This window comes from Bacillus rossius, chromosome 6 (genome assembly GCF_032445375.1).
Source record: "Bacillus rossius redtenbacheri isolate Brsri chromosome 6, Brsri_v3, whole genome shotgun sequence".
Taxonomy (NCBI): Eukaryota; Metazoa; Arthropoda; class Insecta; order Phasmatodea; family Bacillidae; genus Bacillus; species Bacillus rossius.
The window spans coordinates 36,901,272-36,916,603 of NC_086334.1; the positions used below are offsets into that span (position 1 = coordinate 36,901,272).

General features: G+C 35.8%; 1 protein-coding gene across 14 annotated transcripts in view; it reads right to left on the minus strand.

Annotated features, from left to right (window-relative positions):
• The window catches only part of LOC134533037 (piezo-type mechanosensitive ion channel component-like), a 171,845-nt gene that overhangs the window by 58,662 nt on the left and 97,851 nt on the right, over nt 1–15,332 (minus strand). For 8 of the 14 annotated variants that reach the window (XM_063370197.1, XM_063370196.1, XM_063370195.1 and 5 more), the window contains 8 exons: nt 14,755–14,918; nt 13,475–13,783; nt 5,824–5,939; nt 4,786–4,926; nt 4,178–4,313; nt 3,435–3,589; nt 2,779–2,864; nt 1,973–2,038 (listed from right to left, as the gene is read on the minus strand). In XM_063370197.1, the coding sequence (XP_063226267.1) occupies nt 1,973–2,038; nt 2,779–2,864; nt 3,435–3,589; nt 4,178–4,313; nt 4,786–4,926; nt 5,824–5,939; nt 13,475–13,783; nt 14,755–14,918 (1,173 nt within the window). Of the gene's footprint in view, nt 1–1,972; nt 2,039–2,778; nt 2,865–3,434; nt 3,590–4,177; nt 4,314–4,785; nt 4,927–5,823; nt 5,940–9,742; nt 9,794–13,474; nt 13,784–14,754; nt 14,919–15,332 lie in introns of all 14 variants that reach the window. The other 6 variants (XM_063370201.1, XM_063370199.1, XM_063370200.1 and 3 more) reach the window with 5 other exon arrangements.

Sequence of the window (15,332 nt, forward strand, 5' to 3'; positions counted from 1 at the left end):
TACATTTTGAGGTGCAAAATCTGGCGCCGGAACTGGGCCGCCATCTTGAACTGGTCTGGGGTCCTTGAAGCACTCTGGAATTCTTGAGTACTCTGGGATTCTGGAACCCTCTGGGATTCTGGAACCCTGCCTATAACCAATAATCCACATGGATTAGCTTGGTTAGCAGGCAGTTTATGCCGGGCGAAGTTAAGCCCAAAAAAAAAGGCAACCTAACAGGTTTGTGTGGGACGAAGTGCAGCTTACCTTAGCTGGCAGGGTGAAGTAGATAGTGGCTGTCCCTGGGGGTGATCCGGGGACGCGCGGCGCGGGAGCTCGCGGTAGCCATAGAAGAAATAATTATGACGAAAACCAAAAAACTAAAGTTAAACTTAACTATTCGGGCAGCTACGAAGAAAAACTAAAAAAAATCTAGGCGACATGGCCTGGCTCAGAAAGCAACTACATTATTGCCGAAAGCGGATCACGATAGCTGCTGGTCGTTACTGCGACCTGTTGCGAAGATGCACGCTGGATGAGAGCTGCCCTAAAAATCCCTGAAATGGCGCCGGGATGCTAACTTAAAATTAAGCCTGGTCGTCTGTTCCTCTGGGGAGGGGATCGGGAAACCCGAAGTGCTCCGAAGGGCTCCGAAAGAAAAAAAAAAAGGGCTCCTGCGACCTATCGACTGAGTGTGAGGTCGACTGTTTCTCCTGGTGGGGATAGGATGGTCAGTAGTGCGCTCTCGCTCTCAGCTGGTTCGTCCTTTCGCCGATAGATGGTGTGGGCATGCGGATCGGAGTATCGCAGAAACCATCGCGGCACTTGGTGGCCGCCATTTTGCAAGGGGGGGGGGGATTTTGGCCTTGAAGTTGGTCATTGCCGCGGCTGACCGATGACCGCTGTGGACCAGGACGGGGTGGGGGGTATGTCCGGTGAATGACCTGCCCTGGGAGAGTTCGCTGGCCAGACGTTGGGACGTGCGGCGGAGCTTGAAAAAAGGACACCAAAACGTGTTAGACATCGCAAACTTCAGCACACCTCCGAGAAGGGGTGGAGGCGACCATGGGAAGCTTAGGGCGGCTACTTTCGTCACGCGTAGCACTAAACTCGTGACGAAACGCGACGGCCAGAGGATACCGTTGCTGATGGTAGCCCTGTAGTCGGCTAGACCCAGCAAATTTGGTGGGAAACGGCGGTGAGAACACTATACTGCTCAACAAGCTAACCTGCCGGTACACTCGACCGAACAAGTTTGGATGAGGCGAAAGCAGCGAGCGAAAGAGGAAAATTAAAGTTATAAAAAAATTTAAAATTTTGTAAAACTAAGAAAATACAAAAAATTTGTGCCTAAAGTAGCACTGATTCGGCACAGTCTTTTCTTGGTGCTTATTTTACTGTACAATGACATTTTTGGTTAAAAATTAAATTTAATCTAGGATATAGTTTTGTGGCCCTGTTTGATCACGTGGTAATTGCGACGTTAAATAGTTTATCTTGTAAACTTACCACACATGTACCTGATTGTGAACGCATAAAATGTTATACATAATAAAAAAAATTGTATTGCTCCTGTTATAAAAATTATCTTAATTCTTTTGTAACTTATCAGGGTGGTTACAAGTCAGTTAAATTTGATATCTTCTGTTTTCTAAACATTCCTAACGACTCCGTCTCTATTACAGCATAAAGGAAACTGTGCCTGCTTGAAAACTTTATTGTGTGCCTAAGCATTGGATTGAAGGTTGCTTAGTGGGATTTGACCCAGAACAATTCAATGTGAAAAAATTAAATTTATTTAATCACTGTTCACTGGTCTGACCACCTTTGTGCTTTGCTTTCAACCACATTCTGCTGAAATCTTTATTTTTAAACATCTAAGAGAGGTGTTAATATCAATCCAAAATTATAACATGATTTATAATGTTGCAAAGGTAAGAGGAAATAATTACTCTAAGAAAATCATACTAGGAAAATCATAGTAATAAGATACCTGGCATCCAACTTCTTGAAGTGGTCTTGGGATTCAATAGCTTGTCCTATATCCTCAGAAACATACCTACAACACACACATAGAAACATACATGAAAAAAATAACTAAACAAATAAGAACTGTCCTAGAGCAGGGATTCCCAATGTTTTAGCAACTGCGTACCACTTGACATTTTTAGAAACGTTGATGTACCACTAGGCACTCGGCCTACTTAAATCTTTTAGTTTTAGATATTAATATATAACCTATGGTTATTTTTTAAATTTAGGAAAAAATAAAATGTCTATTGAAAAATAACAGTTTTATTTATAACACATAACTCTGGAAAAAAATTTTTAGACATTAATTCAAATTAAACCAAATTTAAAAAAAAATTCCAAACTGAGTCCAAAAAAAATTAAGATTCATAAAAAAAAGAAGCTATTTTTAGTGGGAAACTTGTTGCTGTTTGTCCATTGTCAAACTTTCGATATCAGAGTAAATGGAACTAACTTGACAGCATTTGATCGCATACCACCTGCAACATTACCATGTACCACTAGTGGTATGCATACCACTGGTTGGGAAACCCTGTCCTAGAGTGTTGGGCACTGGTTTCTTGATTTGGTAAGATTTCACAGTTACGCACATAACCTTAAGGAAGGCAATAGGAACCACCAAGATTAGAATGGACTCCAGAACACTTGAGTACCAATCCGGTGCTAGTTATATAAGGTATACCAGGGTGTTGGGCTTGAACCCTCATCACATGAGCACGATGTGTTATGGATAGGGACGAGTTACTATGGTTTTTAAAGGCTACTCACTTGGATTTCATTGACTGAATCACTGAGCGCAAAGGTTCCCACATAGCGGAGCTAGTAGCTGTTTCCTTCCTGAAATCCGGGCTAGCCTGGAAAAACAAGTTTCACAGTGTAACGTGTAAGCAATAACACTACCAGCAAAGTACACACAAAAATTAGTTTCTGTTTTGCATGCATAGATTAGTTAGCTAGAGAGATGTGTAACAAAGTATGGAATAAATGTACAATTTTTGACTGCCTTGAGAAGCCTTGTCAAGGATACAAAATACACTACCAGGCACCCAATTAAAGCTTTCCACCTAAAACATACTTTCTCAAGAATAACCATCACAGTGAATGGTAACAGTTAATAATCATTGTAATCTTTAATTTTGCAACCGAATTCAAGTCTTCACAAAAATGATCCACATCTTTTAAGTTTGTAGGTACATTTTTCAAAGATAAAGACAAAGAAATGTCTCTTTTATACTTTGATAAATATTTTGAAACTTTCCATCCCCTCTACTTATTGTATGCCAATTTTACTATTAAAATAAGGTAAACCATATTGATTGCTCCAAGTTAGCAAGATTCAGGGAACAGTAGCATACAAGGGCAAAACATTGGTTGAGACTAAGAAGGTAGCACAATCTACTATATCCATATTTTTTAGTACCGACCTTGAGGATCTTTTTCTCCACCGTCAACATCATCTTGATGTAGCGGTAGTCCTTGGACTTCCTGTTGAGGTAGGTTGTCATTGACACCATTGCACTCTCCAACAACGCCCATACAAACTTCACGTACGTCCATATCCTGCTCCAGACACTCTCTGCTGCAACAGTCCCATTATGTCTCATGCACTATAATAGACAACATGCTTTTGTTTTACCTGAGCTATTAGTATTAGTACAACAGGGTTTCTTTTAACAAAAAATAACTGAATAAGCCTCAAATATGCAATGTTGTAGGGAGATACAAATAATACAGCAATCATATCTAAGTAGCACAGTTGTGAAGAAATAGATTGAATATAAAATTAAGACAGAAGTTGAGGGATCACACATCTCAAGAGTTCAGGAAGATTGTATAATGTATAAGTTCAATAAGTATTTGAAATAAAACAATTAAATATCATTTATATAACTAATCAAACACTTCTAAAAATTTACAACGTTTTAAAAAAAAAATATTAGCATAAAAAGTTTTACCAATGTTACTCATTTTGTCTGTAAACTGTAAAAATTTTTAACACTTTAAATTTAAATTATTTGTAACATGTAACAGTTACCACTTTTTAATACCACCCTATCAAAGTCCTCAAAAACTAAAATGGAGTAAAAAAAACAAAATAATTATGTATTATTGAAACTGTGGCAATGAAGCCATTTAAGAGATGGGAAACACAAAACAAGACTATCACCTGTCTGTTTGGTAGGCTGGTCAGAGTCGAGGTGGTGTTGCGAGCCAACACTAGAGGATGGCGATGCATCTCTCCTAGAGCTGGGGCCCGGCTCTAGCTGGGAGCTCAGTTTGCTGCCGGCCGCTGACATGTCCACCTGTAACCAAAAACACCCCTCTAGCGTTTCACCTTCTGTTGAGACACATTACGGTGAATGGTCTTCAACCCAAAATTCTATGGTACCGTAAATTTTTTAGTCGAGCACATAGAGCCAATCGCAATCTGATATTTTTTGCGTAGATTCTGGCAGTTTTACCTTGGCCGCTAGGTAATATTACTGTGGTGCTGGTATTTTTAGTTCACTCACAGTTTATTATTACTGCCCGTTTTCATTTCAGTGTAATGTTTCCTGTTTTCTAGCAGGTTGCAATTCACATTTTACATTTCATATTTTCGTTTTTAACTATATTGACATTCGCTAATCCTACACAATCTAAATTCCAGTGATCCCGAAAAAAGGCAGGATATAAGACCTTCCACTGTACTTAAATACTGAACATGAACGGTGGCCCTACCATGGACATGCCCATAATCACGGCAAGAATGACAAGCGATGCGGTGGTACTTACGACATCGCTGTGGATGGAGGAGGGAGGCGCAGTGGAGGTAGAGGGGAAAGGAGCCACTACTTCGTCGCCACTTGACGGCTGCTGCGAGAGGGCCAGGTCCGCTGCTTTCTCCATGTCCGTCTTCATGGCAGTGGACAGGAACTGCCAACACATCACCACACTCCTTAAGCTACACCACTCGTGGCACTTGAGAGCTACAGCTGGTTCACACTCAGGTGAGTGTTCTTGGGAGCTCTGCGTAGCATCTACATTCAGTTTCCTTCCATAATACACCTAAATACCAATCTAACAAACCTAGTGAACTGTAGGCATGCATTGTACAAGGCCAAGCTCTATACTGTTAGAAACATAGAGTTGTTAGTCTATGGAGTGTGTTTCTGTTTCAATGTTAGAAACTGGCTAGCAAAACAAACCGTACATGTATAAACGCTAACAATAAACAATGATACCTCGAAACAAACTTGCCAGAAAGAATCATAAAAAAAAGGCCATCGTGAAGTGAGTATTGTTACACTGAGATGTTAACAACACAGCATATACACATACATGCACATATAAACACTACCTAACTTCTTACCAAACGCTTAAAAACATAAAAATGATTTCACGCTAAATCTTATCATCGTGACATGTGCTGTACATGCTGCTAGCTTCTCATGCTGCTTGTCCACAGACAACACTGACTATTTCAGTACTATGCACAGGAAATTTTTCAAGATACGAGACCATTTGCTTTTAACATGTTGGTAGTATCAGTCGCGAAGAAAAGTGGCCCCACGACCTAACTGAGTAACCTAAATCTAGTTATCATTCATCAAACACTGTGGAGTTTTATACATTGTTCGTGTTGCAGGTGTACGTGGTTCTTCGAACATTGCGATGGTAGCCAAACACAAGTAAATTACGGATGATAGGTGACAGCCTTGTTTGAAAAGGAAGAGAGATGTATAAATCAGATTCTGCATTTGGCATAAACACAATAAGAGAATCTCTTTAACTCTGTATCTGAAAGAAAACCATCAGTACAGACTTGCTTACCTTGCCAAGAGATACTCTCTTGCTGTCATCCTGCTCTTCGGCATTCAGCTCTTTATAGTCTTCCAAGTCAACATTATCCAACTCCTCAAACATGTAGTAGTCTCCAGAGCGAATGGCTGTAACACAACACTTCTGATGTTGATGCAGTACAGTTACACACATATTGTTCACACATTTTAGGACTCATCCAATTTTTTAATTAATTCTTTCTTACACTAGCCAAGATTTTTTAAAATAATATATTTTAATTGTAATGTACGACATTGTGGTGCAAAATATCTAAGTCAGCAGCCATCGCAATGGGTGGGAGGCCGGAAGTGTGAGAAGTTATGTTGTTGGTGTTGCAGTAAATGAACAGCAATGTTTGGGGCCACGAGAATCGCAACCCATTAGCTGTTTAAGGTTTATGTACAGATAAAACATTAATGTTCAATTTCTTTCTTATTTATGCAACTAAAAAGAAATTTTTTCACCTCGAAATTTTAATTCTGTTGAAAGCAAAAAACTTTCAGTAAATTATTGCTGAAAATTCTAATTTATAGTAAATTATAGATAGAGGTTTCAACAAGAACCTAATACATTTTTTTCTATAATGTAATCTTTTACTGCTGAATTGAAAGAAATTTTTTTTCTTCACTAGCCCAATTCTATGAAAAACAAGGACATAAATACACTTCTAACTTAATTTCTAAGGGCCTCCACTTCAAACCTTGATATCCAATTGTCATCGTGAAAATGATCTTCAAGTGGTACAAAACTTTAACCTTCACATGTGCCTTCCACCCTGCTTCACAACTGAAGGCTCATTTAACTCATCATTATACTTCATGCAGCAACATCAAAGACTACATTCCGACAAATTATTAGAGTTGTAAACCAAATAAGAGTAAACACAAATTGAAGTTCTAATGGAAAAAAACTCCTGTAAATGCACCATTCACAATGATTCTTAGTTGTGGGCTACTGGAAATTTGTGTATGACTATCTCAGATTGCTAACGGGTTTTCAACCTGAAGCTGCTAATGAATATTAAAGATGCCTATTGTGGATACGTAATTCCATATTTTTCTCTATTTTAACTTTTAAAGGATTAACACTACAAAAAAATCTTTTATGTACAACTGCCATACACCAAATACTTCTACAAGAAAACAAGCATTAGTAACATTATGTGACCACATGAACTCTAGTCGCAATGCAAACATATGTTAGTTTAAGCAATGTCATCTCAACCACACCATAATGAACTTAAAACTAAATCTCACACATTATACAACTTTAAGATTTACTGACTCTCTTTTACTCTTATCTCCTAGTCAACAAATAGTAAAGAGAAAAATCTTTTACAATCGCTTTATCTCTATTTGGTGATTCTCACATTAATTGATCAAAATGCATAATACTCATATTCCATTCAACATTATTTAAGTTTTTTTTTTACCTTATTAGTTTATTACCATTACAAAGTAGTTTTATATATATATATATATATATATATATATATATATATATATATATATATATATATATATATATATATATATATATATATATTACTTTACCCACATCAAACACCACACTGCATAAAGCCCAATATTTTTACATGCATGTACTCCCAACCATTATGAAGCAGATCATAAAGTCAAAATGCAATATTGTTACTGTACAAAGACAAAAAAATGTACAAAGACAAAAACTGTACAAGGATTCAAAGAACCAATACCAAAAACTTACTGTAAAAATATTACTCAAACCACACACGATGAAACCAAACAGACAATCATGTACAATAGTTTAAAATAAAAGAAACAATACACACACTTTCCTGCAAGGTGTCTCTGTCTAAGATTACACCGCATTTTAGATAAATCAGGTGTAACATTTCTTGGTGGGATACTGTACAGGAAATATTCTGGATAGCAGATATAAAAAAAAAACTTACCTTTTCTTGACATTTCTATGACTTTTTATCACAAAAACTATTGCTTTGCCAAAACTATCTCTAACCAAATTCTTTATAGTGAACTGGAACTAAAATTCATGTTTTAAGAATGATCATGAAGAAAACTAAACAAATGTTTCAACTTTAAGTCACTACAATAATAAAATAATTTTCAGCATAAGTATAAATAATCCCAGGCAATGTATTTGCTGGATATCAAGTAGGTACATTCACAATTCATCTCCATACTATCATCAATGTTCAACTTCATATTGTAGCCAAGACCCTGCCAACATTCCCAAATGGCAGGTGTGAACTATTGCAACACTGGTAACAAATTTTTTTTTTGCTGTTGCCATTCAATGAAATAATTAACAAAAAACTAAGAAAACCCATATAACCAATTCCTTCCCAATTTAACTCCAGGACGTACACAAAACTTATATAATGAAATAAATTTTAGCAAACTCCTCAATAAAATCACATTAAAAGTAAGGAATTTTGATATAAGCATTAACACACAAGACAGAACACAAGGCAACCCAATATTTAGTAATAAGCTGTTGACAAAAACATTGAAAATAGCTTGTTAGTGATTTTCAAATCATAAGTCAATATTATAACAATCATACACACAGTAAGAAATGACAAAATTGACAACCTTAACCTCGGACATGCCACTATTTCGAGAGTAGAACAGGTAAGTGGGTTACTGATATTGATACCAAACAACCAGGCCTGTGCGATTATCAGCTTTTTAGTTCAAATCAAATACAAATATTAAATTATTCTCGAATACAAATAATGTATTTCAACAGTAAGATTTAGAATCCCACTGAAAATTTTTTTTTCACATATCATAACAAATATATAATGAAAGAAAAAGTAAAAGTGTAGTGTAGTGGCTTGTGGGAAATTAGATAAATAATACTAAAGTGAAAGAGTGTTTAAATTAAGTACAGTACAATTATTATGAGTAAAATTTTGTTGAAATAATCAAATTTTGAAAGAAAAATATAAATAATTATTTTTCATAGTAATCAAAATAGGATCTGTAAAATATATATATATTTTTAAATAACAGTTCAAAGTGAATATGTAAGGCAACTGCAATATGTGTGAAGAAACATAGAGAGGGTGGGTTTAAAAAGAAAGTTCAGTGAGCAGTTTTAATCTATAGTTAAATATGATGTAGGTCTAAAAAAATTTCAAATTTGTTTGAATTTTTCACTATGTGAAAATAAATCATCATTTATATTAACATTTACTGATTATATTTTTTGGCTTGTTTTTAACTAAATTGTAAGAACACAGTAGCTACTAAAAATGTTCATCTCTTTTTCTGTACAGTGTGTGTGTACTTGGTAAGAGAAGCAAAGTTTTTTCCCCCTCTTAGAGTTACATTTTTTTTTGGACCATGTGACAAGATAATTGCCTGAGCTGTCACTACTAGGAGTGTGAGTGTGGGCCTGCATCCGGTCCTACTTCACTGTGCATTATCCACCGAAAAATGTGTGACCAGATGTTTTCCACGAGATTTATTCAAGGCCACAGTATTTTTTGTAAGCCAAGTAAGGTCCTTTAATTTAATTTTATTTTATTCAAGAATTTATTTACCAATTTTTTCTAGACAAAATCACAAAAGAATTCCATTCCATCTGGAACAATTTTTGACATTATGGAATCTTTCAAATAGTACTGGATTTTTCTGCAATTGAATTTTTTTCAGCACCCTCCCAACTGGGTTTTGCATTGCAGTCTCTTGTCAAAGAGACCGGGACATTACAAAACTAATGTACTATTTTTCTGAAATAGAACAAATAATGATCTTGTATGCCTCAATCCCTTCGATTCACAACCTAACTTCCTTCACCACAAACCCAGGCACAAAACTATTAATCAGTCCTGTACATGGCTTGGTTAGTTGCACAAAGCCCCAACATCAGAAAAGCAATACTGATGATAACTTCACATTACCCTTCGTATAGATGCGGCGCTTATGACGCTTGTATGGAACACCATCCAATTCTAAAGGGCACAAAGACCAAACTTTTAACTAAAAAAAAAAAAAAAAAGTATTGTGAAGTACAAATCATATGCATAACTGTCTTATACTTACTTAAGACTGTTATATGCAAACCAAACATAACTCATACAGCACATGTATATGTACATATATTTACAATACAATACAATACAATACAATACCTACCAAACTACTGCACAACTTGACAGGTTCGCCCAGAAATTTATCGCAGCCCAGAGCCAATTACAGTAAAAACCTTTTAAGAAAATCCTACTTAACACTGGACCTATAAATACATACAATTTTACCCTTTCAATAAAATTTCCCTGTTAATAAGTCTAAATTTCTAAGTACCTGTATTGCAGATGAGCCCTCTTTGTTGTAAGCTATAAACCACCAAAACAAAGGCATGGCCAGTATATTATGTACTTATATTATTTATAGGACCACCTCAAGTCTTCTATAAAGAATTTGTATGGACAGTCACATAACTTGTTCACCTGAAAGTTTTTTTAGGACCCGATTTGTCCATGATGTTGCATTAATGAAATCTATTCTGTTGATGATTCCTTGATAGTACTCATGTCTAAAACTGACCCTAGGTAATGCAGCGGTGGTGGAAGCCACAGTGCAGCTGGGATTTTCATGGCATGACGATTCTGTGTTGATTTCCCATTGCCTTCCGCAATAAGATTAAGTTCGTAAATATACACACTAAACAAATATTTTTTAGATTTTTACGTCGTCCGGGAGGAAGGAGTAACTACCTACTTGCTTTTTCTGGGCGGGCCTGAAATATAATATAAAAATATAAAAAGTTACAAAAGCAAACAAAAAAAATATTTTATACAAATTAATTAAATTATATTAATTTTTAAATACAGCAAATAGTTTCCACCATACATTAACAATGCAACACAATTATACACAAAAAAGTAGGTAGCATATGTAAAACTGATGTTTGAAAAAATTGTTGATTCACATTCCATTGAAATTACCTGGAGAATGGATTTTTTTAACAAAAGAAATTGTCAATTTCTTTCACTTGTTTAACTCGTCATTGGTCGCGCTATGAGCATTTTGCTCACCCTCAGAAATAATGTTTTACTGTTATTGTTTTTATTTCTGTGGGGAGGTGTCCTTTTTTCTAGCTGAGTTTTGAACCTTCCTTTTTAAGTCACTAGGTGGCTGACAGAATGTAACTAATACTTGGTCTTGAGATAAGATATTGTTTACAGGCATGCACGCCGCATGAGCAGTTTGCTCACAGTGCGACCAGTCGCGTTGCTACAATTGTGACGACAGTTCGGTTTGCAAAGTGCTGTGTTTAGTCGTGGAATATATTCTCGTGAGACTAAATCTAATGATTCGTTGTATTACTTATTGAAATGAATCGGGAGAATAACATTGTGGCTTTGGCTCTTCAACAAATCGCTGAATGTTCCAGAACAGGTAAGTTATGTTATAATTATCAATATTTTTTTGAAAATACAAAAAAAAAATTACATAAAACATCAATTATAGTAAATATTATCATTTTGTTACAAAATTGTTGATTTTCGTATCAAAATAATAAATTACTTTTGAATACGTATGCTGAAAAGCTGAATTTGCATAGAAGTTAGACAAGATTTTATAATTTTGGAAAAACTCTTAGGAATTCCAGAGGAAGATATGTAATTACAGTCTTTCCATAGTTTTATGAATCTATTTTATTTTTTACTAGAATTTTCAGTAAAGTGATATATATTCTGTGCTTTGTATTTACAGAAGTTCCACCATGGTTGCCGTAGAGTTTACCACCTGAAAACCAAGCAGCCGCCAATGATCAAAATTTTGACCAAAATGTTGAAAAATCCTAATAGAGTTAGGTGTTATAAAATGTAAATTTCCATGAAAGCAGTTAATATTGAAATAGAAATTCTCTATTGCATAATGTGTGTTCTATTAGTCATAGTCTCAAATGTATAACATAAATTAGTGTGCCCTCAAAACTCAGTAGATTTAATATTTTTTTTTTTTGCTAGAAAATGATGAAGTACCTAGTAAATAATGTGTGATTTTCTGTTTTGCTTCCAAAACTACTGCATTTATTGTTGATGTATTCATAGGCCGGACGAAGGAATTTCAGTATACAGCCAAATAGTTTATTCCGATGATGATTTCTGTAAAAAAAATTTTAAAAATTCGTGATAATAATATTAAATATTATTTAAAAAAAAGCAAAGTTGTTTCATTTGCAATAAGTAAAATATTTGGCCTTTTAAAAGTGGTTAAGCACGACTCTAATGGTAAAATTAAGTCTGTGAGCAAAATGCTCATGCGCGACCACTGGTGTAACATTTTACAATGCGACCAATGACTGGTTAAACAGATGATTTTTAAGAAATTAAAACCGTCTTACAAATATTTTTTTTAAATAAATTAAATGGGCAGTCCTTCCTTGATACTAATGAATTAGATGACAAGATATATTTTTTAATTTGTATTGACTCTTGATATGAAAAAAGTAGTAAACTGGAAGCCTAATAATGAGATAACAAGATATCTCCTTAAAATTTGTCTTGACTTGATGTAAAATGAAGTATAAAATTAACCAAATCCAGTTTATAATGAATTTGGATGACTCAATAAAATAGAATTAAAATTTCGATGAAAAATGAATAAAGGGTACATAAACATATAATTATAATAAATACAATAAAATTCAAGAATTTTCTTTTTACATGTAATAAATGCATATAGTATACTCTGTACATAGTCTTATAGGGAGAAATATCACTGCCAATGACTGTGCATTTATTAAAATAAATTATACTTGAAAAAGTAAAACAAAATTTGCTAAAACTACATAAATGCAAGATTTAAAAAAAAAAAAATAACTTTTGAGTATCTTTTAAACAAATGCCAAACATTTATTTGGTATTAAAGTTTGAATAGTTTTCTAATTTTAAGTATAAAAGCCTACCCACTAATCTATAATTCATGCTAAATGAAATGCTAAACATGATTAATCTACTAACAATAACCTTGTAAAAACAATTACAAATATGCTTTAAAGCTTATTACAGTTATTTCAGTTTCTTTAGAGCAAGTAATTTTTAAAATTTTTAATAAATAGGGACTATGATACCACAAGACAATTCAACAGCCAAAATATTTTTGCTTTAACCTTTAATATGGTCTGGGTAGTACCAAAAGCAAATTGTAAATTAAAAATTCTTTAAGTAATTAAAATAATATTATAATTCATATTTATACATTTGAACTTTTTTAACCTATTTTCTGAATCAAAGGAATATCATTTCAAAGGACTGATTAAAAAAAAAAAAAAAATATATATATATATATATATATATATATATATATATATATTTCAGTTTTAAACAGACTTTACAATTAGTAAAAAAAGATCTTTGTCACTAAACTAAGATTAGTTTTTCAGTTTCCACACCAAATATAAGAAACCAAAATCACTTCAGAAGTAAAGCCAACTTAGTCATGGGCAGAATATCTCTCCCACACAAGTGAAAACAACGCGCTACACGGTGAAAGGTTCAGCTGTACACAAAGGACGGGAGTGAAGTTGCTACGCATGACGGAAGGCTTGTTTCGGGGCGTGAGCACACCCAGGCAGCTACGAGTGCAGGATGCGAGAGCGTATGGACGGCGCACACACGTACATGTGTGGTGCGAGGACGGGCCCTGGGGTCGCCAGGGGGCACCCTGCCCCACGGCCACGCCGTAAGGGGGCGGTGAGAACACGGGGTAGCTCTCGTCGGGGGAGGGCGGGCGCTGCAGCAACTCGGAGCAGAAGGAGATGCGGCGGGGGTCCAGGTAGCCGTCCAAAGACACCGTCATGAGGGCGGAGCTGGGCGTGGGCGCCTGGAGAAGGGAGCCAGCGCGCGGCGTCGGACCTGCCTCCGTGTCCCCTTCGACGGGCGTGCGGAAGCCAGCCTGGGAGCTGGCCCCCGACGAGCCGGCCAGAGGTGCTGCCAACATGCCCTCGCTACCACCGCCGCTGTGCTCTATCGCGCTTCAGTCCCTCGTCCCGATGCTGCATCGTCTACAGAATGTCCTGGCAGGATACTGCGCTCCCAATGCCACCTCTACTGAACCGTCACTTTCATCCCATTACAGCAAAACATTTTGCAAATACCTTAAAATGTGAAATTAACAATACTTACCCTGATAAAACAAATTTTTTCTGTTTAATATGAACCTTTGCTTGATAAAATCCTGTGGTAAATTTAAATGTAAATAAGCAGATTCAACGAACCATCAACAAATTGGTAGGTAACACTTCAATAAGAGGGATATGTTTATTTCCAACATTTTCAAACAAGAAGTAACATTGATGAATTTATGACAGTAAGCTGGAATGAAAAGGCTTTAATGAATTTTTAATCTTCTAAAATATTAAAACACAAATAGGTTTGAAAATTTGGAACATGTGACAGTTTTGATAAAAATTTGAAGTACCCAAAAATGATTTAGTATGTAAATACAAATATATTTACCAATGGCTATTAGTTATTGTAAGGAAGGCTCCAATAAACCACAATCTAAATATCTCTGGAGATGTAAAATAAGAATAACATGCTACATAAATGTAACACAATCAAATAAAAATTCTTTTCCCAGGTTCAGATTAAGATATTCAGCATAGGTACATATAACATTCATACATAATTGTTTATGCGAGGAACACTTCCAAAATAAATAAAAAGTTATAATTTATTTCACTTACCGATGACATCAATTATTATAACAAAACATTACTATCAATTATATCATCAGCATCACCACAAATAACTAATCAATAAAATTGGCAAATTTTTTTTATTTGGATGGTTATAGTATACACAATTCAAGGTTTTTTTATGCGTGAGCTGTACTCAATGGAAACACAAGACGCAGCACGGTAGTGCAAACGGCACCTTGCAGGCATCGGGCAGATTACCTCGGAAATGGTGTTGGGGGTCGCGGGGCTTGGCACCTTGCAGCCTCTGTTGGCTGGCCTTGATGCGCTCCATCTTCTGCTTGATCTTCTCCAGCACTTGCCTCTCGCGCTCCTGCTGCTCCACGATGCGCTTCAGCCGCAGCTCCTCGATCAGCTCCGCGCCCCTGCAGCGCGGACCTCACCTCAGCCTCACTTGCAAAACTATTCACTACTGCATTCACTCGTGCGTGGGTCGCACATTTCATGCAGATTTGTTGTTTAACAATGTGTAATGCGACTACTGTGCAAGTTTTAATCATTTCGTGTAAAAAAAAAAATAATAATAAACATGCACTGTTGCGTTTGACCAGCCTATGTTGGTTTGTTTGTGAATATGTGAAGAGTACGTACAAAATCTTTTAATTAAAATATCTGAGCCTGTTCCGACTTGTGTATATAGTTTGAGACTGTTTAGTGTAGTGTATAGACTTTGAACATTTTAAACTTCCCGCCCTGCAGGGCATTGTGGTTGGTCACTCTGGAGTGGCCAGGAAGTAGGTTGGTGCACCTGCGCACAGGAAGAGGACAGTCGACAGTCT